Source organism: Triturus cristatus, chromosome 5_1, assembly GCF_964204655.1.
Source record: "Triturus cristatus chromosome 5_1, aTriCri1.1, whole genome shotgun sequence".
Classification (NCBI taxonomy): Eukaryota; Metazoa; Chordata; class Amphibia; order Caudata; family Salamandridae; genus Triturus; species Triturus cristatus.
The window spans coordinates 376,153,561-376,177,378 of NC_140587.1; the positions used below are offsets into that span (position 1 = coordinate 376,153,561).

At 44.3% G+C, this 23,818-nt stretch overlaps 1 protein-coding gene across 1 annotated transcript in view; it reads right to left on the reverse strand.

Moving 5' to 3' along the window:
* The window catches only part of EMC2 (ER membrane protein complex subunit 2), a 165,804-nt gene that overhangs the window by 22,756 nt on the left and 119,230 nt on the right, over nucleotides 1–23,818 (reverse strand). Inside the window, exon 10 of the mRNA XM_085605091.1 lies at nucleotides 22,208–22,312. Coding sequence (XP_085461217.1) covers nucleotides 22,208–22,312 — 105 coding nt within the window. The remainder of the gene's footprint in view (nucleotides 1–22,207; nucleotides 22,313–23,818) is intronic.

Here is a 23,818-nt window from a genome sequence, read left to right on the forward strand (position 1 = left end):
GGTGGGTGGAAATTTGTGGATCCACGCAGATTCCAGAACTTTCCATCACAGAAATGTGGGTAAAATGTGTTTTTTTTGTCAATTGTTTACGTTTGCAAGGGATTCTGGGTAACAGACCATGGTGGGAGGCAGTCAAGTCACCCCATCCTGGATTCCCCTGGGTGTCTAGTTTTCAAAAATGTATAGGTTTGCTAGGTTTCCCTAGGTGCCGGCAGGGCTAGGGTTCAAAAACTACAGCTAGACTCTTCGCAAAAAAAGTGTAAATTTTCAGTGTGAAAATGTGGTGCGTTCACCTTAGGTTTTGAGCCACTTCCTGTCGTGGGCACTATGCCTACCCACACAAGTGAGGTACCATTTTTATCGGGAGACTTAGGGTAGTTCAGATTTGTGTAAACCAACTGTTACCTATTGATTTTTGATGCATTTCTCCCTTCCAAATGAAAGACATTGTGTAAAAAAAAAGTCATTTTGGAAAATGACCAATAATTGTCATGCAAATATGAGTATTCCCAATTTCGAAAATGTGCAAATATGCACTGTTTCTAAACTCTGTAATTTGTTCCCATTTCAGAAATACATAGGTGTCTTTCATACCGATTTTTCCATGTATACATTTTCCCACAATAATTGCTATATACCCGGAACAAAAAAAAAAAAAACATTACAAAATGCTGCTCAGTTTTCTACTCTGGGTTCGTTGGGCTCTTGGTGAACCTACAAGTCCTATTTGTCCCCACAACCAGGAAGGTCCACCGGATGTAACGGTACATTGCTTTCAAAGAGATGTCATAATTCGAAGAAGTTACAGGTGAAAACGTTGACTCAAAAGGCTGCTTTTTTCAACAAATTTTTAATTTTTCCTATATTTACCTGTAAGTTTCTATAAAGAAACCTTGATGGATCTACACAAATGACCCCTTGCTGAATTCAGAATTTTGTCTACTTTTCAAAAATGTATAGCTTTCCAGGATCCATTATTGTTTTTGTACCCATTTCTACCATTAACTGGAAGGAGGTTGAAAGCCCAAAAAATATCAAAAATAGGGTATGTCCCAGAAAAATGCCAAAACTGTGTAAAAAATGTTGGTTTTCTAACAAAATTCTGTCATTCCCTAAAAGCTGGAGAAATTGTGATTTCAGCCCCACAAACCCTTTTTTGATACCATTTGCAGAGAAAAATCCAGAAGCTTTCAATTGCAGCCCGTTTTTCCCATTTTTCACAAAAAAAACAAAATTTTGCTGTATTTTGACTAATTTCTGGGAACCCTCTAGGAGAATCCACAAACCCTGGGTACCTTTAGAATCCCCAAGATGTTGGAAGAAAAGGACGCAAATTTGGCGAGGATACCTAATGTGGTCAAAAAGTTACAGGGGCCTAAGCGCGCACTACCCCAAATAGCCCAAAAAAGGCTTAGCACAGGAGGGGAAAAGGCCTAGCAGCGAAGAGGTTAAACAAAGATAGTGTCTGTGTTGATCTCTGAGAGGAACTTAAGGTTTCAAATAGAAAATCCTCTTCAAGAGCCTCTTTCTGTAATTCCAGCCCATGGCATTGAGCAGCCTTATTAGGCAGCTCTATATACCTTATGTTGTCATCGGGTGGTGAGGGTTTGGAAGGGTATAGATCTGGATCATTGCTGTGATCGGATCTGTATTATAGTCCTCCCAGGGGTTATTAGTGTCTTGTGGCCTATCTTAATCCCCATTCCCTTCATCTTGTGTATCAGGTGCTTGAGGTTGTGGAGAATTTGTGGGTGTGATGAGGACATTTTTAGTCAATGGATGAAGGAGGTGTAATGGGAGGAGGAGGAGAAGGGTTCATACCGAAATTTTTGCATTTTAAAGGAATGTGGTAGTCCTCTTGTAAGCCCATTTTTCTTTTCTCTGGCAGTTTCACGTGAATATGTCCAGTATCTGGATGGATAACCAGTTCTTTTTGTTTCGGATCCATGTTTGCAGGTGGGACGTCGACATGAGGTTCTTTAGATGGAACAGTTGTTTTTCCTTTGGGCGGCGTACTTTTCAGCATCGAAAGTTTTGACTCCGAAGCTTTCGGCTCTGAAGATTTACTCCTCGGTAGTGAGGGAATGGCCACAACGACGTGCTCCCATTTTGATACTGAAGGTTTCGATTCGGCATCGATATGGGGCCGACACGATCCTGAGCCGGAAGGCATGGATTTGTGTTTTGGTCCCGGGCCGGAGGGCGGGGCATCCAAAATGTTTTCTCTGTGCCGACCTTGGCCAGAGGAGGGACCGGAGCCTTTTTCTTCGACAAATGTTGGGGCAGGAGGGTGTCTGTACTCACAGTACGCTGACCCGGTGTCACTTGCTCTTGTTCTTGCATTTTGGAGTCGGCTTCGGACAAGGAGATGTGTTCCCCCTCTTCTTCGGCTCCTGCTGCGTGGAATTCTTCCTGATCAGAATCTTCACTGAAGATGTCCGGTGCGGAGCTGCTTTGTTGGTGCATTTCGCGACATCAAGCCCGACAGTCACGGAGCGTCTTCTTGGATCGAAAAGATCGGCACGTGTCTTAGTCTTGTTCATTGTGTTCCGGGGATAGACAGAGATGGCACACTTCGTGCAAGTCCATGCGCTGAAACTTAGCACGACACCCGGGACAGTATTGGAATAGAGTCCGTTCCATCGAGTGCTAGCGAGCCCGACACAGGTAGGCCCAATGGCTCTCCATGAATCTTCCGATTGAAGACTGACTTGAAACGATACGCAGAGAATGGGAAACGCGATCGAGAACAATACTGTCCAGGGTAGTGGATTGCGCGTCGAGGGGAACCCGAGAAACGGTGTAGAACCTGGGGCACTGGAATTCACATCCGAACCCGATGGCGGTAAAAAACAATCTAACAATGGAGTCGATGCCCATGCGCACTATCACCGAAAGAAGGAGTCACCTACCTCGTGACTGGAAAAGACTTCTTTGAAGAAAAACTAAGTGCAAACATCCGGACCCAACACTAGATGGCAGGCATACATGTGATTTCCAGCTCACATGCCTCGAACATACATAAATCTAGCATCCAAAATTTGCTTTATGCGAGAGCAGGTCATTTGCACAGCCCATTTCACATTATTTTTGGTCTAGCACCAGACCTGCCTGCAAGTGTAACAGCTGTTGAACTTTAAAAGTGGTGGGGCATTAGTGTACTCAATTAGGACCAGACTAGAAAGCCAGTTTATTTTTCCCTTTCTGAGAACATTTTGAAGCAACAGTAAGCACCAGGGACCATATTTTTTCATGGAAGGCCGTGACCCACTGCCACTGCTGGGGCCACCCACTTCAACCACTGATCCCACCTACTGCCACAACTTACTACCAAAAAAAGGCATCACTACAAAGTAATGCAACAGTTTGAGAAATAAACAATGCCAAGAACTTACATGGCCTGCAACCTGGGACATCCTGTTAGCAGTGGTTGGAACCCTCCTCCTACTCTTACTCATGACAATATAAATTAACGATTAAGCTGTGTGCTCGAACATCTTCCCCAATACAGAAGCACAGCAATGCATGTACAGCACCTCCCAGCAGAGGTACTCCTTAAATGTAGGAATCCAATATATTTAGTGTTTCATGGATGAACTAATCTCTCACAAAAACAAGGTACAAAACCTGCGAAAGGGCAAGAACAGGTTAAAAAGGGGTATCCAGTTAGGTGTAAAAGCAGGTCCAATTATTATAACTCGGCAAACACAAAGCACTGTTGACAGACAAGGTTTCTGAGATGCACTTTAAAACACTGGTTGCAAAACGATTTTAAAAATCAAAGGGTCACCCCCTATTGGCAGGTTAGTGTACAACCAGCCTTGGTATTTTTTTCTGCGGAATGCGCTTAGGAGTCGCATTGAAGTGACCCATGAAACTTGGCTTTATATGTACAGCAATGCTATGTGGGGTGAGAAGGCCACACTAAAAGGAAGAAAGTGGAAAGAATACGCAAACTGCTAAATGGCGAAGAATGTCACCTTGGCGGCAGAGCTGGGCCTTGCTCATGGCGCCCTAGGCAGAAAGAAATTTACTGCCCTCGGTGCTATCAGTGAATGAAATAAGGCAGCTGGGGGCCCCTTTTCATAAGCAAGTCGCTGGCTGGCTACATCAAAAAAAGTGAAATGCTTAACATGACAGCAGCTACTGCCCTTGCTGTTGGTGAGTTACCTCTGAACACTAACAGCTTGAACCTTCCCTAACTCGCCTTTATCGCCCACAGCTTGGCTCCGTGGGAAGGAGGTGTTGGTGTGCAGCGGCAGGGGTGGAAAGGTACAATGAAGCAGATCATTTAAGTTTTAAACGTCAGTTTCCCCATAAATGAACCTCTAACACTTAACTGTTGAGGATCTTAATGCCTGTAATGCTCGATTCTCACTTTAAAACGGACTACTCATTTACCCAAAAGATTGACCAAAACAATAATAGGGCTTAAGTCCCAAAAACTGGAGCTGGGATTTAAATAATAAAAGAAGGCCTTTCCTTAACATTTTGGCTAGTACATTCATAACTATAAATGTTGGCTGGTATAATCATAGTTATAACTGGGAATAAAATTAAATGCTTGGACACATCCTATTACTTAACAGTATTTATCAGCAACAATATATTTCAATATAACAAAGGGTTTACTTTTCAGCTTTCACCAAGGTCCCCACAGGCTGGTGGCGGCTGGGAAACAGTGACAGCAGAGTGCAGACAAGGCCGTTCATGGAAAGAATGGAAGGGGCAAAGACAGCAAAGACCTGGCCAAGGACGGCAGAGGGATAATAAATACCACATGTTCTGCACATGACCCGCCAGCCCAGCCTAACATGGAAAGAAATGTTATGCCCTCTCAATCTCATCAATATTATATGCAGATTAGGTATGAAATTATGAAATTGTGCCTACTTTAAAATCATTATAAAGGTAGCAGCAGCACTGTAACAAGATTTAGACTCAACCTGAATTTCAAGATTCCAAATAATAAAAGAAGGTCCTTAAAATGTTGGCTAGAACATTCATAGCTATAAGCGTTGGCTGGTACAATCATAGCTATAATGTTACTGGGAATAAAATAAAATGCTTGGACACATCCTGTTCCTTAACAGTATATTTCAGCAACAATATATTTCAATATAACAATGGGGTTACTGTTCAGCTTTCCCAAAGGGTGTACGTCTCCACAGGCTGGTGACGGCTGGGAAGTGGTGACAGCAGAGTGCGGCTCAGGCAGTTATTGGCAAGCACAGATGGGACAAAGTTAGTGAAGACCCGGCCTGGAACGGCAGAGAAATAATAAATACCACATGTTCCCATGCTCTGCATACGACCTGCCAGCCCAGCCTAACATGGAAAGAAATTGTGTGGCCTCTTAATATCATCAATATTATATGCAGATTAGTTATGGGATTCTGAAATTGCCACCTAGTGTGCTAATTTCGCAGGATGCAGGAGGCCATCAGTCCCAGCAGCCTCAGGAGTCGACCTTACTGAAATCCAGGACCAATGTTGAAAGGTCGTGATCATAGCCAGAAAGTCCTGGATACTCTTTCCCAAGGGAAAGGCATGAAAACGAATAGTATCCAGAATGGATCAGATGAAGGGGAGCATCTGAGAAGGAGCCAGGTGTGACCTGGGCATATTGATAGTGAACCCCAAAGATGACAGGAAATTTCGGAGTGGCACTGGACAGACCACAGAAGAGCACAGAAAACTGAAAATGCTACTGTGTCACCACAAACTGCAGGTAGCGCCAATGGGCTGGCAGGGCTGGCAAGACCTGGGCCAGGGTGAGCATTTTAAATTTCTCCTTCTGGAGGAAGGCGTTGAGAGGGTGCAGGTCTATAATAAGCCAGAGACCTCCGTCCTTCTTGGGCACCAGAAAGTAGAAGAATAACAACCACGTCCTCCTTTCGGCGATGACACCCTCTCAACAACCCATTTGGAAAAAAGGGCCAGCAATTCCTGTTGTAAAATGGAGAGATTGCCCTCTATTAGTCGCTGGGGGGCGGGGGGGGATAAGTGAACGGTACGACGAGGAAAAAAGGAAGGATATGACTATGTATTTCCTGTGACAACCTGTAGGAACCACCTGTCTGACATGATTGCTTCCCAACCTGGAAAGAATGAGTGGATTCTGCCTCTTACCGGGTGGCTGTGTGCCCCTGCAAAAACATGCAAAGGAGGTCTGACAATTGGAGCTGCAGGCTGGGCAGCAAACTGATCTTGCCCGTGGGGAACTTTGGCACCTCGGCCTCTACTGGGAAACTACTAGGTTACCTGTGAGGAGTGGACAGGCTGGCATTGAGGGAAGCCACAGCTGCGAAAGGAGCAAGGGAACTGTTGTGGTTGACGAGGAGCGGTGGAAATGCACAGAGTGAGCAGTATCCCTGCTCTCTTTAAAACACTTTAGAGTGGAATAAACTTTGAACCCGAAAAGGCAAATCCCATCAAAGTGCATGTTCATCAAGGAGAACTGAATATTGGTGGAGAATCCAGCTGATCGCAGCCACATACGGCAGTGAATTGTAAGGCTGGGGCCTATGGCCAACCCGATGGCTTTGGCGGTGGCCAAGTCACAACAAATTGTGAACTTTGCTGCATTATGACTTTCTTGAACCGCCTGAGAGAACACAGGGCAAAGGTCTTCGGCATACCAGTGAGGACTTGTGCACCGAATTCCAAAGGGTGTGAGAGTAGCATCTGGACAAACAGTAGTAGTTAACAGAGACGAGGGTCAAGATGGTTGAAGAAAAGACATGTTTTCCGATTGTTTCCACTCAGTTAGATTCCCTATCAGGGTGAGTGGTGGGAAATGTGTGGGGATTAGAGCAACTGGTAGAAGCCTGCACCTCTAGACTTTCTGGTGAGGGATGATGTGAATGAAAAGCTGGGTCACCTGGAGCGCATAGCAATTTGTTGATTGACCGGTTGGCTGAAACACTTTACTGGGGGTTGAAACCCCCGATGAGGTATCTATCAGTGCTCCGTGGAAAGGAAGAAGGGGCTCCAAATATGTATGCCCTGGGTTAAAGGACCTCAGTCAAAACATTTGTCTTAACCTCCAAGTGAGGAGCTGGAGGTCAAGAAACATCACCAAATCACGGTGGCATAGGAAGAGCATTCCACTGTGTCTGGCCCGAGAGAAAAAAGACCTGTCTCTAGGGAGGTATTGATGCCACTAGCCTACTGTAAGTCCTTGTACCAGTTGTCATCCTGGTAGGGCTGAGCAAACTTATCACCTGGGCCACAGTCATGATCTAAATATGTTCCAGAAAGGGAATGGAGAAAGAGTTGTCAAAAAGGGAATACCGAGGCTGCTGTCGACCTTGTGGTAATCCAATTGAGGAAGCGGTTCCTCAGGTAGAGGGTGCAACGTAGTTCGAGGTTAGACTGATGTTGACTCAGCGACTCAGCTTCAGTGAGAACAATCACAGCCACTTACCCAGGTGGTGAAGCTGTCCTCAAAGTACCTGGGCCAGCTTGGGTTGGGGTACCGAACAAGGGGTCGGAACAAGACCCAGAGGCAAGACAGACTCGAAGGGTCCCGCTTGAGCCGCGGGCAAACCTGCAGGTGGTAGCACAAGTGGATGGCTTCTGAGCTCCTTGTGGGGTCCAAAGGTGCACCAGAAGCAGTCAGTAGGCATCCAAAGAACCGGAGTCTGTCTTATTTCAGCTCTATAGATAGATAGATAGATAGCTATCATAGACTTGCGAACTTTCACAACCTCCTCCCGGCGAAGAGAGAGCGGCGGACCCAGGATACTTTGGCAAGATGTTTTTATTTAATCCTCACTCCTCACAAACAATAACACGTTTCGGGCAGCAAATGCCCTTATTCACATACAGAGCACAGTCCGCCATTTCTTTTTATTATTGCTTAGTGCACATCCCCCTACCTTCCGTGTCACGTGATAATGAACAGGGAAAACATACTTTCACTATTTCTGTAGCCTATGTTCCATTTACAAGGTTTGTTAATATGCTTTCGTGTTTTGCCATCGCAGTAATAAACAGCCGAAGACATAACAATTCAAAAAAATGCAAATAAATACTTAAAATACTTGCAGAAATATATAAGTATATAAATACCCAAATTTAAAAGATTGCCATTATAAATAAGTAAGGTATATGCATACATAAAACCCTATTATAAATATTTCTTATTTAATGTCTTCTTACTTAATTTATCTGCATGAATGCTGGAATTAGATCATTGGCTTAAATGCCTTTACTTGCGATGTTGTGATCTCCTGATATCACCTCAATAGATCAACCTTGTTGAAATTGTCTTTCTCGCTTCTCTTTTATGCTGTAGAATATATCTGTATAAATACACCATATTATTATCCTGATGTTTGTTCCCTGTTGGTTTTATTTTGTTTTAAAGTGCAGCAAAACTAAATGTGCAAAAAAGTGCTAATTCTTAAAGTGCCTAATATTGAACGTGCAGAATTCTAGCATATGGTCAACAGTGAAAACTTGATTTCAGTTAATACTATTTTAAACATCTAAAACAATTCTAAAATTGTGCTACAATTTACCATATTACAAAATGAAGGCAGCAATTAAAACACTTACAATCATTGCTTCATGATTAAAGGTCTCTGCCCATTGCATCCATATATATCTTGATGTTTTAGATTCGCTTTAATCAATTCATAATATCCTTATTTAACAGTACTATCAAAGAAAATTATGCATATCCTCTGTGTTGTTGAGACCATTTGTTATTTTGCTATCAAACTCCAGAATCTTACGGGTCTCCAACTGTCTTAATTGGTGTTCTCTATTTCCACCCCTACAGGGTTTGGGAATGGCGTCAATTACATAGTATGTAAGACAGTTGACTTCATTGTGTGTCATCTTAAAGTGTCTTGCCATTATTAATAATGGCTCTGAGGTGTTGTAGAATTCTGACATGCACCTGCAGCTTCATACTTACGATGTAATTAAGGCCGCAGGTGCATGTCAGAACATACACCACATACTCAGTTCTGCAGTTGAAGCTGCCTTTAATTGCGATCTCTTTCTCACAGAATGGAGTAACAATGAGTTTTGTTAGTTTCAAACTTACAGGCCCTGCAAGATGAACACTTAGTGAAGCCTTGTCTGGGTTTTAGCCAAGTCTCTGTCTGATTTAGTTCTGGACTATTTTTAACCAATCTTGATCCCATAGTTTTGGAATTTCCTCAAAGTGATTGTAGGTGTTTCATGGAGTCTATTCCCTAACACACTGTCGGTGAGTACTACTGGCCAGTTCTTTTTTATTATCGACCTTATTTTCCTTTCTTCATTACTGTAAGTGGTAATTAAACGAGGACCTTCAGTCTCTCTAGGTAAATCCTCAGTCTCTCTAGATAAATCTTTTATTGTTTCACTTTCCATTCTGGTGAAGAGACTAGTTCTGGGTCTTGCACTAGCTTTGGTAATCGCCTCTTTTAGAATGTTGTCACTATATCCTTGTTTCCTGAGTCTATCCATGGTATCTTCCACACAGTTATTAAAATCAGACTCTAGACTACAAATTCGCTTTAACCTTAACACTTCCCCGTAGGGCAGGGGTCTTCAAACTGTGGGGAGTGACCCCCAGGGGGGCTGTGGAGCGATGCAAAGGGGGTCGCGCCTTCCCAGTCACACTTCTGCCCAGGCCCAAGGGCTTCAGCCCCCCTCTTCCCCCGTGCTGTGTCTCAGCCCAGGCTGCTGCAGTGCAACTCGAGCTGATGGGGGCTCAGCTGGGCAGTGTCTGGAGTCTTATCTCCGGGCACGCCCGAGTTTTTCACAGGTCTTTAAAGACCATTTGCATATTTACATGCCTTTGTAAACTGGTTACAGAGGCTTAGTGTTTTTTCCTGGTTCCGGTACCCCCTGCGTCCCCACTGTGCCTATTCCTTACATTTGGATTTTACATTCACTGCCGTAGTGTGAGAATACATTTCATGCAAAGGAATATAAAGTAGGGTTGCCAAAAGAAAAATGCCTGCCGTGTTTTGTTTAAAGAGCCTGCAAGGACCTAGTCTTGACACTAAATAGACTTATAAATAAAAAAGTATGTATACATTCGTTATGTGACTTTTCTGTCTTTGTTCTCTTTAATTATCAGTCATGGATCATTGAGGCAGCCCTAGAACACAATTAAAAGTGCTTTCTATTTATATTTGCTGTTCGAAGTAGGCACAGATAAGTGCTGAAAATACAGCTCTAGGTGACTGCTTATTTTTTTACCGACTGGGCCATCAAAATAATCTGCTGGCAACCCTAACCATAGGACTGTAAGTTTGTTGCAGGATCAGCACATTATTTATTTCCTTCACACTCTATCCCCGATTAATGCCGCAATAGTTTAACTTATATCTGAAACACTAGGCCGTCGTCAATATCATGCTGAGTTACTTCATGTGTCTGGGAATGCACCCTGCATTCAGACAACTCATTCCTCATTCTCACCCTTCACTTTCACGCTCACCCTGTACTCACAGCGATCACAATGCACTCACACTGATCACCATGCACTCACACCATTCACCCGCTTACCCTGCACTCACACTGATCACCATGCACTCACATAATTCACCCGCTCACCCTGCACTCACAGTGATCACTCTGCACTTACAATGCACTTGCGCTGTTCACCCTGTACCTCACCCTGCAGTCACACGAGTACACTACTCATCCTACACTCATGTGACACTTCACTCACCTGTCCCCCTCACTGCTCAATATGCAACTCACTCAAACAAGCCCATCAGTAATCATACATTAATTCATCCCATTCTGAACTTGCATCCGCACCCAAATACATACGCCACCTCACTCACCCTGCAGTCACTCCTCTTACCCTACTCTCACACTGTTGCATCGCTCACCGTGCACTCACATGGACACTCTTGTCACTTACACAGTGCAGAGGGTTAATGTGCCTGCTATAAAGAATATGTACCATGCAGATCACAGAAATGAGTGTGAGTAAACTATGAGTAGCGCTATAAAAAAATGAAATGTTGGTCAGAAAGGTGCTATAGAGAGATGAGGTGCATTGTTGGTGAGTAACAGTGAAGGAATTCATGGAGCAGGAGGAAACGGGGGTGGGGCACCAAAAAAGACTGTTGCAACGTGTGCGACCAGTGTTAGGACCAGCCCTGGCTGGGAGTGTTAGCCCCCCCCTCCGAAGTTCTGGTCTAGTGATTCCCCTGCTTCTGCCTATTATTATTATTTACATGTGTGGTGTGCTACTGTTACCAAAAGATGTCCTGGTGCTAATAACCATCTGCTGCCTGAAGACAAGTGAGAAAAACACAGAAGGAGAACCAGCCAAATGGGGTAACCTACAGAGCATAGAGAAAGGTTTTTATATCTTCCTAAAGGATAATAGATTCTTGGTGGAGCAAAGCAAAGGAGGGTGCAAGTTCCATAACTGCGCGGCCTGCACCAAAACAGTGAGACAGACAACTCATGCCTTCTTGAATTAGGGAACAATAAGCAGAGTGGCACAGGCCGAGAGGAGCATACGGGTCCGACCTGTATGCTTGGTGAGGAGAGATGAGAGGATGAAAGAGGACAGCAAGGGAGTGAGAGAATTTGATTGAAGAGGTCAGGGTTGAGGAGAAATGTGAACTGCTGAATAGAAGTGTGGACACGCAAGAAGTGAGAGTGAGCCAAAGGTGATGGCTTCTGTTAGAACAAAGGGGAGATGTGAAAGAGGAATGGGGGGACTGGAGAGGTGTAAGATAGAAATAGACAAAAAATTTAATGTAGAGACGAGGTGAATGAGAAGTGCTGAGGGGCACGGGAAGTGACAGGGCCAGAGAGGCCATGAGATAAATTCGAGAGACTGTTAGAGATGAGGGCAGTGAAAGGACAGAATGGCAAGAGGTGATTAAAGGTGAAGTGAGAGGTTGAATGGGGAGAGTTCAGAAGTTGTAAAAAGGGGTGAAAGAAAATGGCCTGCAAAGTGAGAGAGGGATCCAGGATTAGGAGAGGAGTGAGGGAAGGAAGGGAGGGGGTGAGAGGAAAGCTGCATGGGTAAACTGCCTAACTCTGCACAAAACAGCCAGGGTTTTAAGGGACTCCTGCTTCTCCCGGCCAGGGCCAGGTGAGCTTCTAATATGGCAGCACGTATTCCTGCGGATTGGAAGGCCCTTCACAAAGGTTGACTAGAAATCTTTCTGATGTTAATTGCTGTATTTTGATTATAAACGGGTACTGATGGGGTGAAATCTTTCCTCACTGTTACTGTGTGTAAAAAATTTCAAAATGATGAAGCAATGCTATCCCAAAATACGTGACATCACATAACCTCATTTACATTTTCTTCCCACACAATTTAGTCAAGCCTGTCGCGTAATTTGGTCCTCATCTGCCTCATAATTCCAGTAGCCCTGCCTACAGGTTTAGAAATTTTTGTCAGGAGGGGGTCCTTACGCCTCAAAATGTTGACAGGGGGGTCTTGGCATCCAAAAGTTTGAAGACCTCTGCCGTAGGGTATGCTCTTTATTAAGTGTTTCGGATGGGCACTGCTAGCGTGTAGCGTAGCATTACCTGCCGTGGGCTTTCTGAATAGGGTAGTCTCAAAGTTGCCATTTTTTATGTATATCTTTACATCTAAAAACTCTATAGTAGTTTTACTCATATGGGATGTAAAATTAAGATTCATAGAATTGATGTTGATGGCCTCGATTAATTGTTTTGCTTTTGTGCCATCTCCCTTCCACAGTATGAAAACATCATCTATGTATCTGAGCCAATACAATACATGCTGATCTAATGTTTCACGATGTACAGTCCTCAGAACCCATCCACCAGCCAACGTGGAGACACGCATAGCTGGGGGAGAAACAGGCTTCCATCGCTACTCCTTGTAACTGTTTAAAAATATCTTTACCAAACATAAAACAGGCATCCAACGAACCGAAGCCTGGCTGCGCGGAAGGATAAGTTACTTACCTGTAATCCTAGTTCTCCTCCTGAGGTATCCTCATCAAAGTCATAAGCACTGAATATTCCCACCCATGTGCAGGGAATATACATATATATATGTATATGTATGTATATCTATCTATCTATCTATCTATCTATCTATCTATCTATCTATCTATCTATCTATCCACAAAAAAGGTGCCCCAGTAAGAACGGCCAACAAAGAAGGTCACCCTCTGATGCTGCGGAGGACAGTGCAGGCAGTTTCACACTTCCATCTCCTTTCACGGCTCAACGCGTTTCGAACTGCCGTTCTTGTTCACGAGCCATAAGACAAAGAGACAACAGCTGCTGTTCGGAGCACGTTTGAATTTATTATAGGCCTGCCCCAGTGGGCGTGTACCATGCCTGATTAGGCGCAATGCATGATGGTCTATGTAGTGTTCCAAAATAACATTCCAAGTGGATGCTGCTGTTGGCCCCAGATATTGTCAATAAAAAACCCCAGTGGGCAGATGAAAGTAAAAAACATGAGATGCACTGTCTTAATACATCCTGCAGCTTGAGCCTTACAGTTCTGAACCGGCACCCAGGTATCCAGGCACCGCAAATCCGCCTCCGGCGGCGGGCCGTTCTTGCGACCGAGCAGGCCGCTATTATATCCACAAAAAAGACCATCATGCATTGCGCCTAATCAGGCATGGTACGCGCCCACTGGGGCAGACCTATAATAAATTCAAACGTGCTCCGAACAGCAGCTGTTGTCTCTTTGTCTTATGGCTCGTGAACAAGAACGGCAGTTTGAAACGCGTTGAGCCGCGAAAGGAGATGGAAGGGTGAAACTGCCTGCACTGTCCTCCGCAGCATCAGAGGGTAACCTTCTTTGTTGGCCATTCTTACTGGGGCACCTTTTTTGTGGATATAATAGCGGCCTGCTTGGTCGCAAGAACGGCCCGCCGCCGGAGGCGGATTTGCGGTGCCTGGATACCTGGGTGCCGGTTCAGAACTGGAAGGCTCAAGCTGCAGGATGTATTAAGACAGTGCATCTCATGTTTTTTACTTTCATCAGCCCACTGGGGTTTTTTAGAGACATTATCTGGGGCCAACAGCAGCATCCACTTTGAATGTTATTTTGGAACACTGCATAGACCATCATGCATTGCGCCTAATCAGGCATGGTACACGACCACTGAGGCAGGCCTATAATAAATTCAAACGTGCTCAGAGACTCTTCGCCAGGAGCCAAAGCCAGATCGCCTGCGCTTCCAGAGACCGGGACCTCAATAGAGTTCCTTCCTGCTTGTTCAGATAGTACATGGATGTCGTGTTGTCCGTCTGAACCAGGATGGAGTTGGTCTGAATCGAAGGAAGGAAGGCTTTGTGAGCAAGATGCACTGCTCTCAGCTCCAACATGTTGATGTGGTACAACTGTTCTTTTGCTGACCAATGTCCCTGTGTCTGAAGAGACCCCATGTGGGTTCCCCAACCTTGGAGGGAGGAGTCTGTGATCAATGACTGAGAGGGAGGTGTCTGATGGAATAGGATTCCTACCAGCAGATTCTCCTTCCGCATCCACCATAGGATTGATGCTCTGGCTTCCTCTGACAGCTGTATTCTGTCGTCCCACCGAGCAGAGCGTTTATCCCACTTGTCCTCTAGGTCTTGCTGTAGAGGACGCATTCTGAGCCAGGCATTGGGGACCATAAAAAGACAGGGTGCCATTGACCCCAGGAGAGAGGCAACCTGACGAATCGAAGGCAAGCCATTGTTTAAAATCTGTTTGCCCTTCAGAATGATAGATGACAGTCTCTCCTCCGAAGGAAACACTTTTCCTATTGGGGAGTCTATTGTGCCCCCAGATACTGGATTCTTTGTGTGGGCTGCTGCGTCGATTTTGACGTTGACTTGAAGACCTAGCTGCTGGCATAGATTCAGACATTGTTGAAAATGGTTCCCCACGCTCTGGGCGGAGGGACCCTTCAGAAGCCAATCGTCGAGATAGGGGTACACGAAGATGCCTCTGCGACAGAGCGGCTGCCACTACTGCCATGCACTTCGTGAACACCCGAGGAGCTGACTTCAATCTGAAGGGTAGGACTTTGAACTGGTAATGCGTTGATCCCACCAGAAAAAAACAGGAACCTCCTGTGCAGTGGACTGACCGGGACATGGAAGTATGCAACTGGCAGGTCCAACTAACACATCCAATCTCCCCTTCGCAGATGCGGATATATTTGATGGAGAGCCAGCATGCAAAACTTTTCCTTTTTGATAGACTTGTTTAGGGCCTGAAAATCGAGAATGGGCCTGTATTCTGCCATCTGACCTTTCTTTCTCACCAGGAAGTACCGTGAGTATAACTCTCCAACCTCATTGCGACATAGGAACCTCTTCGATGGCAGATTTTTGCAGAAGGATGGCAACTTCCCTTTGAATTATTTTCATCTGATGACGCATTGTTTTTACTGGAGGAATCGCAGGAGGTCGATGCCTGAAACTAAGCGAGTATCCATCCTGTAGTGTAGTCAACACCCACACCACTCTTCTAGATGCTTTGCAACACTTCCCCCCACTGGAGTGGATAACGGCGATGGGGGAATCAGAGACTCATTGTCTGGCAGGTGTTGTTGCTGAGGCAGTAGACTGCCGAGGGGTTCCTCTTCCTTGAGGTTGCGACGACCCTGATAGTGTGACTTGGACTAGGTCGGTTGATGTTGCTGGCTCTGCCAATGAGGGGGTTTGAAACCTCTGGTGGAAGGGCAGTTTATCGTACAGCCTGTAACAGGACTTGAATTATTTTCTTTTCTCAAGGCCAACCACCTTCAAAGTATCTAGCTCTGTTTTCATCCTCGACTTCTCTTCATCAGTGTGTGTTCCAAATAAAGATGTCCCTGAGAATGGCAAATTGAGGATGCAAGATTGCGCTTCTGGCTTTACCGCAGTTAATCGGAGCCATGATGACCTTCTGGCACATATTCCATGTGCATAGGCATGTGCCGACAGCGTAGCTCCATCAGCTGCGGCGCTGATCACCTTATTTGCCACCAGGCCTCCCTCTTGAAACACCTCATCAAAGTCTTTGCGGTCCTCCTTTGGGAGTTTTTCCATGAACCTCTTAAGCGAGTCCCACAGGGATCTATCGTAGCGCTCTAAAAGCGCTGAGGCGCTGGAGACTTTCATCATGGAGGCTGATGTGCCACAGACCTTCCTGCCCCATGAATCCTATGCCCAGCTGTCCTTATCCGGAGGGACAAATGATGAATGGGCCACCCCATGGGTCTTTTTTGCAGCCGCTATGATCAAAGAGTTAGGTGGAGGTCCAGATCTGAGGAACAAAGGATACTCCTGCGGGGGTCTATATTTCTTTAAGATCCTCGCTGGCGCAGTTTTGAGTGTTGCAGGCGTCAGGAAGACTTCCATAACTGGTTGAAGAAGGACCGGCACCAAGGGCAACCGTGGTCTGGATGCCGATTTCTGCCGCAGCATTTCGAATATCACAGAGGATGAAGACTGTTGAGTGGGCATAACAATGTTCAACTTATTTGCCCCTCTGGCCAGAACGTACTGAAAAGTACTGATTTCATCCACCGGAGAGATCCTCGATGGAAGGCTGTCAGTCAAAGTCGGTGAATAATCCCTCTTCGAAGAATGAGTGGAAGAAGGCGAAGTTGTCGGAGATCTGTGCCTTCTCGTGTGTTGTCTAGACCTGTATCTTCTTCTGGAGGAGGATGCAGGAGTATGAGTCCGCTCTCGACCCCTTGGTGAAGCAGTAGGGGAGAGATCTGCTGCTTGCACCAGCCTGGTGAAGCAGAATGGGAAAGATCTGCTGCTTGCACCAGCCGGGACAGCGGAGACCTGTGCAAAGGGCTGGAATAGTCCCGATTGCCCCTTGCTTGACCCGTACCATATTTCTGTCAGTGATGCAGAGGTAGCATCCATCTAGGAGATAGATGAATTGATGGAGTCTTCTGCCTTTCCTCCCGTGCAGGAGCTACAGCTGCGCGGGATCGCACTGGAGAAAGAGCTGGACTGCTCAATGTTGAGATTACCACTTCCAGTGAGCCTGAGGGTGAAGCCGACGAGCGTCTTGAGACAGTATGATGGGTCGACGCCGAATGGTGAGAATGTCTCGATGTTGAGTGTCTCCACGTTGAACGAGGAGATTCTGTATGACCCAGTGCTGGAGATTCTGCCCTCGGTGCTGGTGAAGGTGAGGACGAAATGGTCACCGACAGAGATCTGTGTCTCGATGTTGAACGATCTCTGTGTGTCGATGTTGATCGTCTCTTGCCTGGAGGCAGGGATAGTCTCGACGGAGTCCTGTGCCTTGACGTCGGGTGATCACGAGAAGACACCGGCGGGGACCTGTGCCTTGACGCTGAGCGCCCCTTCGTCTGCGACCCATGTCTCGATGTCGACTTATGAGAGGAAGATGGAGTTTTCTGCTTCAACGTCGATCTCCTGGGTGGCGACAGTAGGGTCTTTTGTCTCAACGTCGATCGTCTCTGGGTATGTGACGACGAGACTTTTGCTTCGACGTCGGCGATTGCTCCTGCTTCGACGTCGATCTCGGAGTCTTCTGCCTCAACACCGACTGCTTGCGCGAGGGGGCGGACGAAGATCTATGCTTCGATGTCCTGCGAGAGGCCGCCGACAGAGCATCATGTCTCTACGCCTAACGTTCCTCCAACGCTGGCAGAGACCTGTTCCTCGACATTGAACGTCACCGGGTTGACGTCAATGGAGGCTCTGATACTTGACTCGACGTTGGGACTGTTTTCGGTCTTGAAGTCGATTGATGCGCCTGCACCGTTGAAGACTCCGACGTCGCCTTCTTTGCCGCTGGTAGGTTCGACACCGATCCAGACGCCGAACAGAGTGGAATATTGCTCCTCGATCTACCTCTCTTTTTCTTCTGTCTCACTGGAGACCTACCTCTTTCAGAGAGTCCATAAACTCCGTTTCTCTCCCTGTCCTTGATGGTTCTTCTGGACAGCTTTTCACAATGCTAACAGGTCTCTGGAGAGTGAGAGTCAGGGAGGCAGAGAATACACACAGAATGTGTCATTCCTAGCCTTCTTTTTGCCACAGGAAGGGCATGGGTCAAAAAGGGAAGGCATTCTGACAGAAAATAAAGCCATTTCTGTCTCAACTATTATAGTACTTCCCTCTAAAGCCAAAAGGACGTCAAGTGAAGAGTTGAAACCAACAATGTAATAATAAATCACTGCTTTTGTAAACACATAATGAATATATAGACCACAAGAGGCAAGTGACACTTGAACTCTTTTTAATGAGCAAGACTCATGAAAAACTGCAAAAAAAGCAGGCATTGTTAGCCTACAGGCTGCATTGTAAACCAATAGCATAGAAAATTAAAGCAATTGTACAAAAAACTGGCACTGTGCCTTTAAGGCAGCCATGACCTAGCTTCCAATCATGCCTCAAGGGTGACAGTTAGGTCAGTTGTTCTTTCTGGCTCCTTCAGGCAGGACCCTGGAATTCACAGCTCTGACTTTTTAAAATTGACAAAAAAGTCAGAGCTGTGAATTCCAGGGTCCTGCCTGAAGGAGCCAGAAAGAACAACTGACCTAACTGTCACCCTTGAGGCATGATTGGAAGCTAGGTCATGGCTGCCTTAAAGGCACAGTGCCAGTTTTTTGTACAATTGCTTTAATTTTCTATGCTATTGTTTTACAATGCAGCCTGTAGGCTAACAATGCCTGCTTTTTTTGCAGTTTTTCATGAGTCTTGCTCATTAAAAAGAGTTCAAGTGTCACTTGCCTCTTGTGGTCTATATATTCATTATGTGTTTACAAAAGCAGTGATTTATTATTACATTGTTAAGCCTCCTTTATGTGGGCTGCATTGGTAAGGAAATACATTATATATGTATATATATATATATATATATATATATATATATATATATATATATATATATATATATATATATATATATAGAGTGAGAGCTGTATTTATGTGTCTTTCATATATATTTTTTATTATTTCCGGGGTCCCCGCACATGGGCGGTAATATTAAGTGCTTATGAATATTTATGATGCCCTGGAACCGAACCCTTCGATATGACTTGGCATGAATAGGAAGAACACTAGAAAGTCAAGTGATCACTGTAAACAGAAAATAATAGAGTTCTACAGAATCCAAGTATATATTTGCTCGTTCCTTCTTCCCAGTGTTTTTCACAGTCCTTGCAGAACATAGCGAGACATCCAAACCAGGCAGCAGCCTACACGTGTTTTGTCACATGGACTTACACAAGGCTGGTTCATGATGTTGATAACGTCAAACGCAATGTAAGGTAAAAATTGAAGTGTGTCTCGCCACAATCTGTAGTATCATCCTATTAGGTCCAAGCCAAATAGTGCCAAAAACCCAAACAATATCAAGTTCGACCAATAACTGCGTTGTCTGTGGTAATTCACAGAATAGTGTGAAACGCAGTCCATTATAGGGTCACACTTTATCTTTAATGCAGTAAGAGAACCACAAATGTGGACAATCCTTGTTTAAGGAGGTCAGGCGACCTTGATAAGCCAGCAGAAATCCTGTCTCCTTTCTAGAGTCTTTCCGAGATATGACGCGGCATGGCAGAAGGCCCGAGAAATTTCGGTTGTGCTGGAACCCGCTGAAGAATCGGCTAACTTCAGTAGCAAGATCTAGAAAGGTGACTCTGCCTATGCGCCTGTGAAGGCAAGTGCGACTGGCAAAACAGAGCGGAATCCCGATGTACTTCCTTTATTTTCTTGCACTTACAAGAGTCCCTCGACTACGGGAATGGGACAGAGATTGAACTTTGGACACAGAGTGTGACGTGAAAAGAGCCAGCAAGGAGTCTTATGATTGGCAACAAAGTTTTTCCTCTATGAAATAGGGAGCTCCAGATCTGCATCAGGTGGTGCAGTAAGAAAGAAACTGACGTCAGTTTGCTGAAGTGGTGCCTATATAGGCCCCAAACGTCATTTTTGGAGTGGAACGACGTCAGCGCAGAGTGACATGGCACCACATTCTGGCACACATAGGTACTTATAAAAAGTATCCAGATCTAGCCTGACATCTGGGGAATATTCATAAGGTGAGGAATCTGCAGGTAGAATATCAGAATGTATATTTTCATTTAATGGGGGTACTGCAACATGCTTTGAAATCCGGGTACAGCGAAAATAGTGTATTTTTAACTGCAGCCCTTACAATAACATAACAAGAACAGGTTACATATCAAGTTTTTTTTTTTTTTTTTTTTAAAGTCCAATTTCTTGGGTTACATACAAATTCAGTCTATTAGCTACGTTTTGTGTCATAATAGCTTCTATTCCAAATAAAAGTAGCAAGTTATTTGAGAATTACATAGATTTAAATTTAATAAGCATTTCTGAAATGTTTAATACTTTCAATAAAATAGTGAAAAACAGATAGAACCTACTTAAAACGGTTCTAGTTTACACAATGTTTTCTTAGACAGCTGTTGACAACCTCATGCTGATTTCAAAATGAGTTTTCTTTCCAGCCTGACAATTCCCATAACTCTTCAGCCCAATGGAAGACATAAAACTTAGTGGTTGTTCATTCTGTCACTGAAAACACGGATTTTAATATACCTGCACTAAAGTTAAACTGCAATAAGGGGGTCTGCTTTAAATTATCTCTTAGAAAAGTACCCTTGCTAAATGAAAACATCTGAAAACCTAATAAATTTAAATGAAATGATTTGAAATCAAATGTCGACTATCTACTTGACACTTTGATTTATGACGTGGTCCTTCTGTTTTCTAACTAACTTAATTTAGCCAACTTCTGATGACCCGCTGAGGACGATTAAAGGATCAAAAGCAGGTAAAATCACAACAGCAAAAGCTGCCAGAGATGTTAACCTTGCACCGACACTTATACTAGGGTCTGACCTAGACTTCCTTTCCCCCATTCTTAAAATTCAATTTGGATTGGTTAATGACAGGTGCTGAACATGTGCTAGGACACGGATAAAGTTAATATTGTTGCAATGAAGCTACCATGGCCCAAGGATAGTAAAATGTGCACGCCCTTTCATTCTGAAAGCACAGCTGAGGTGTTGCAACCCATTTTAAAATGGACTGCTTCTTATAACTGTTCACCGTAGCTAGAAATAAATAAATAACACTGTTTGAAGCGTGAAAGGAACTGCCTATTTCCTGTACCCATAATGAAAACTAAGCTAAGCCTGGGTTAAAAGAGAACAGAATTCCCTTTCTTCTTGAGAACCCACCTCTTTACCCACCCACCTAACTCGTAAACAGTAATTGTCTTTACGAAAAACGTAAGGATCTTCAGTTTCCAACGAAATATGTTTGAAGAGAAATATATACATACGCGCACTGTAATAGATACTCTATATTTAATGTCCATGCATGAGAATCTTTAGACGATACTGAAGGTTTGAAAACGCACTCAAATATAAATGAAGTCAATCTAAATCACGAAATAAACAGAGGCTTGCCATTCGACTAAATACATTTTTCAAAATTTCTCCATTTCCCTGTGTTCTTTTTTAAAGTGTACATGTTTGCAGAAGGTATACCGGAGTCCAGAGGTGGGGTGACAACGACCAGGGGCAAGCCCACCTTTAAAAGCAGAGTGCATAATTACTTTGGAGCTAAGAAGGGGTGTGGTATCAAAACAATGCAAACTAACTAAGTAAAAAGAGAGGTAACAAAATGGCACATTAGGTGAAAAAGGAGTGCATCAGTATGTTCTCACATTTGACTGACAGCACACTGAGGTACAAAATCATACTTGGTCAACATAAGTGTAGTAAACATTTAGGGGCACATTTATGTGTGAAGCGACATTTCGGTGTAAAATAAAACTTAAGTTGCAACATCAAGTAATAATTGGAACAACATCAAGGAAGCAATAGAAACATTTATAAGTATAAAAGTGTAAATCACACTTGGCTGCAAAATCACCATATCAACAGGTGAATTAGAACACTTATGAGCACAACTGCACGACCATTAAAGTGCATGGGCGCTGCGCCCATGCACTGAGGTGTACTCTGAATACTTTCATTCCCAAGATGTGTTTCATAGTAGTCCAATAGAACATGTTTTCATGCTTTAAAGTGAAAAAACAACATATTTACCTTCGGAACAACATGCATGCTATCTCAAACAATGACCCAGATGCAAACTCATATTTGGTGCTATCACACAATTTATTTTCACATTGACTATTGCCCTTAGGTTGTAAAAGATAACATTCACCATAGCCACATCAAAACACATCAATACACTTCATTAAATTACCAACCTGGTAAGCTCGATTTATTTGGCTGGCTGCCCAGGCTGCATACTTAATGTTGTCTTTTTTCATCTTTGCGCTTGCTTTAGGATTTGAAGCAATATGGCTTGCAGACTAGAACACAAAAGAACTAAAAATTAATAAAAATTAACAGCAAAAATACATACTATAAAGTACAACTTATGGGCTCTTCCATTTTATATAAGAGGCCTAAATTAAATAGTCCATGCACTTCCCGTAGCTGCAAAGAATCGAAACGGATCACCACTCTGATGCTAAGTAAGATCTCTTGCAAAGAATGTCCTGATTGAGCACAAAGCTGGTGAGAACAAAGTATTACAAAAAGTTTCTCTGTGGCACCTTACTTGCGGTGAATTAGTACAGAAGGATAATTTAGCTAGTTGCTTGGTGAAGATAATTTGATAACTACAGACGCTTCAGATGGGTCTCAGCAGGCTAGCTCAGCCATTCATTAGGTCTAGCCTAGAGATACCCTTACCTGTCTCTTCCCCACATCGAATGATCTTTCTACAAATAGAAAGAGGGCATAGATTCAGCCCCCTTTAGCCATCAGCTACTCTCAGCTCAAATTCTGGAGTCACTGCGCGACTGAAAAGCAATTCCTAACGCATGGCATTTTGCTAAGGGCACATTATTGGCTATTTAACTGGACACACACAGATAATTCTACCTATGGAGTGGTTCCATCGCAGTGCTTGGACAGTGAAACCCTTATGCACTACGATAAAGGGGGCCTTAATACCCTTATTTTAAATGTCCTTTTCCACCTTGATTTCTGAACTGAAGCATCCTGTGACATAGGTCGCCCAGGAGGACCTTTGTCCAGACTGCTGCTGCGCGTGCTTGGCGCAGCGTTCAAATGGATGAAGCTTACTGCTCCTCGTTTACAAAAGAAAAATGGAAAACAAAGAAAAGAAAAAAATGAGGAGGCCGGGTGCTCTTTAGCCGAAAGGTACTGGGAGTTGAGGTCACAGATATATTGTATTTTTGTAACTCGGGGCTGCTCTTCATTAATCCTGGACAAAAGAGTTTACCGCTTGGGATGCATGCCCACACAAAAGGCTATCACATACCACAATAACAATGTTTCAGGCTTGTGTGCAAGGCTGCTCACAGAATGTCGCTGGGTCGACAGGTGCAAAGGACCCCGAATCTATATAGCCCCACAGAACCTGTGACAGTAGAGAGTACTCATAGAAGTAGCAATTTGCACAAAATGCGACACGCTTGTGATGTCTAGTTTACTGCTCTTCTGCTTTTGGCCATGCAGTAAAAAGTTGTTTGCACCTACTCAGTGTATCGAGTCCCCACGGTCCTTCTACACTCTTCTCACTATTTAGGATAGTTACAATGAATGACAGCTACCTCTAGACCATGGCTCCTCTGTACCCTGCCAGCTCAGCAAAGCAGGCAACCCTCTCTATCACGGACAGTATCTCAAAGTTTTCACATTCTTAAAAAATAGGGCCTCTCGCAAGCAGCATCATCCGCCGTTTGGCATGCCATTCATATGCCTTTCTATGTAGTCTCTTCACAATATTGACTGGTCAATGTGAGGTGCCCATATGATTTCTGATGGGAAAGTTCAGAGAGTTCAAT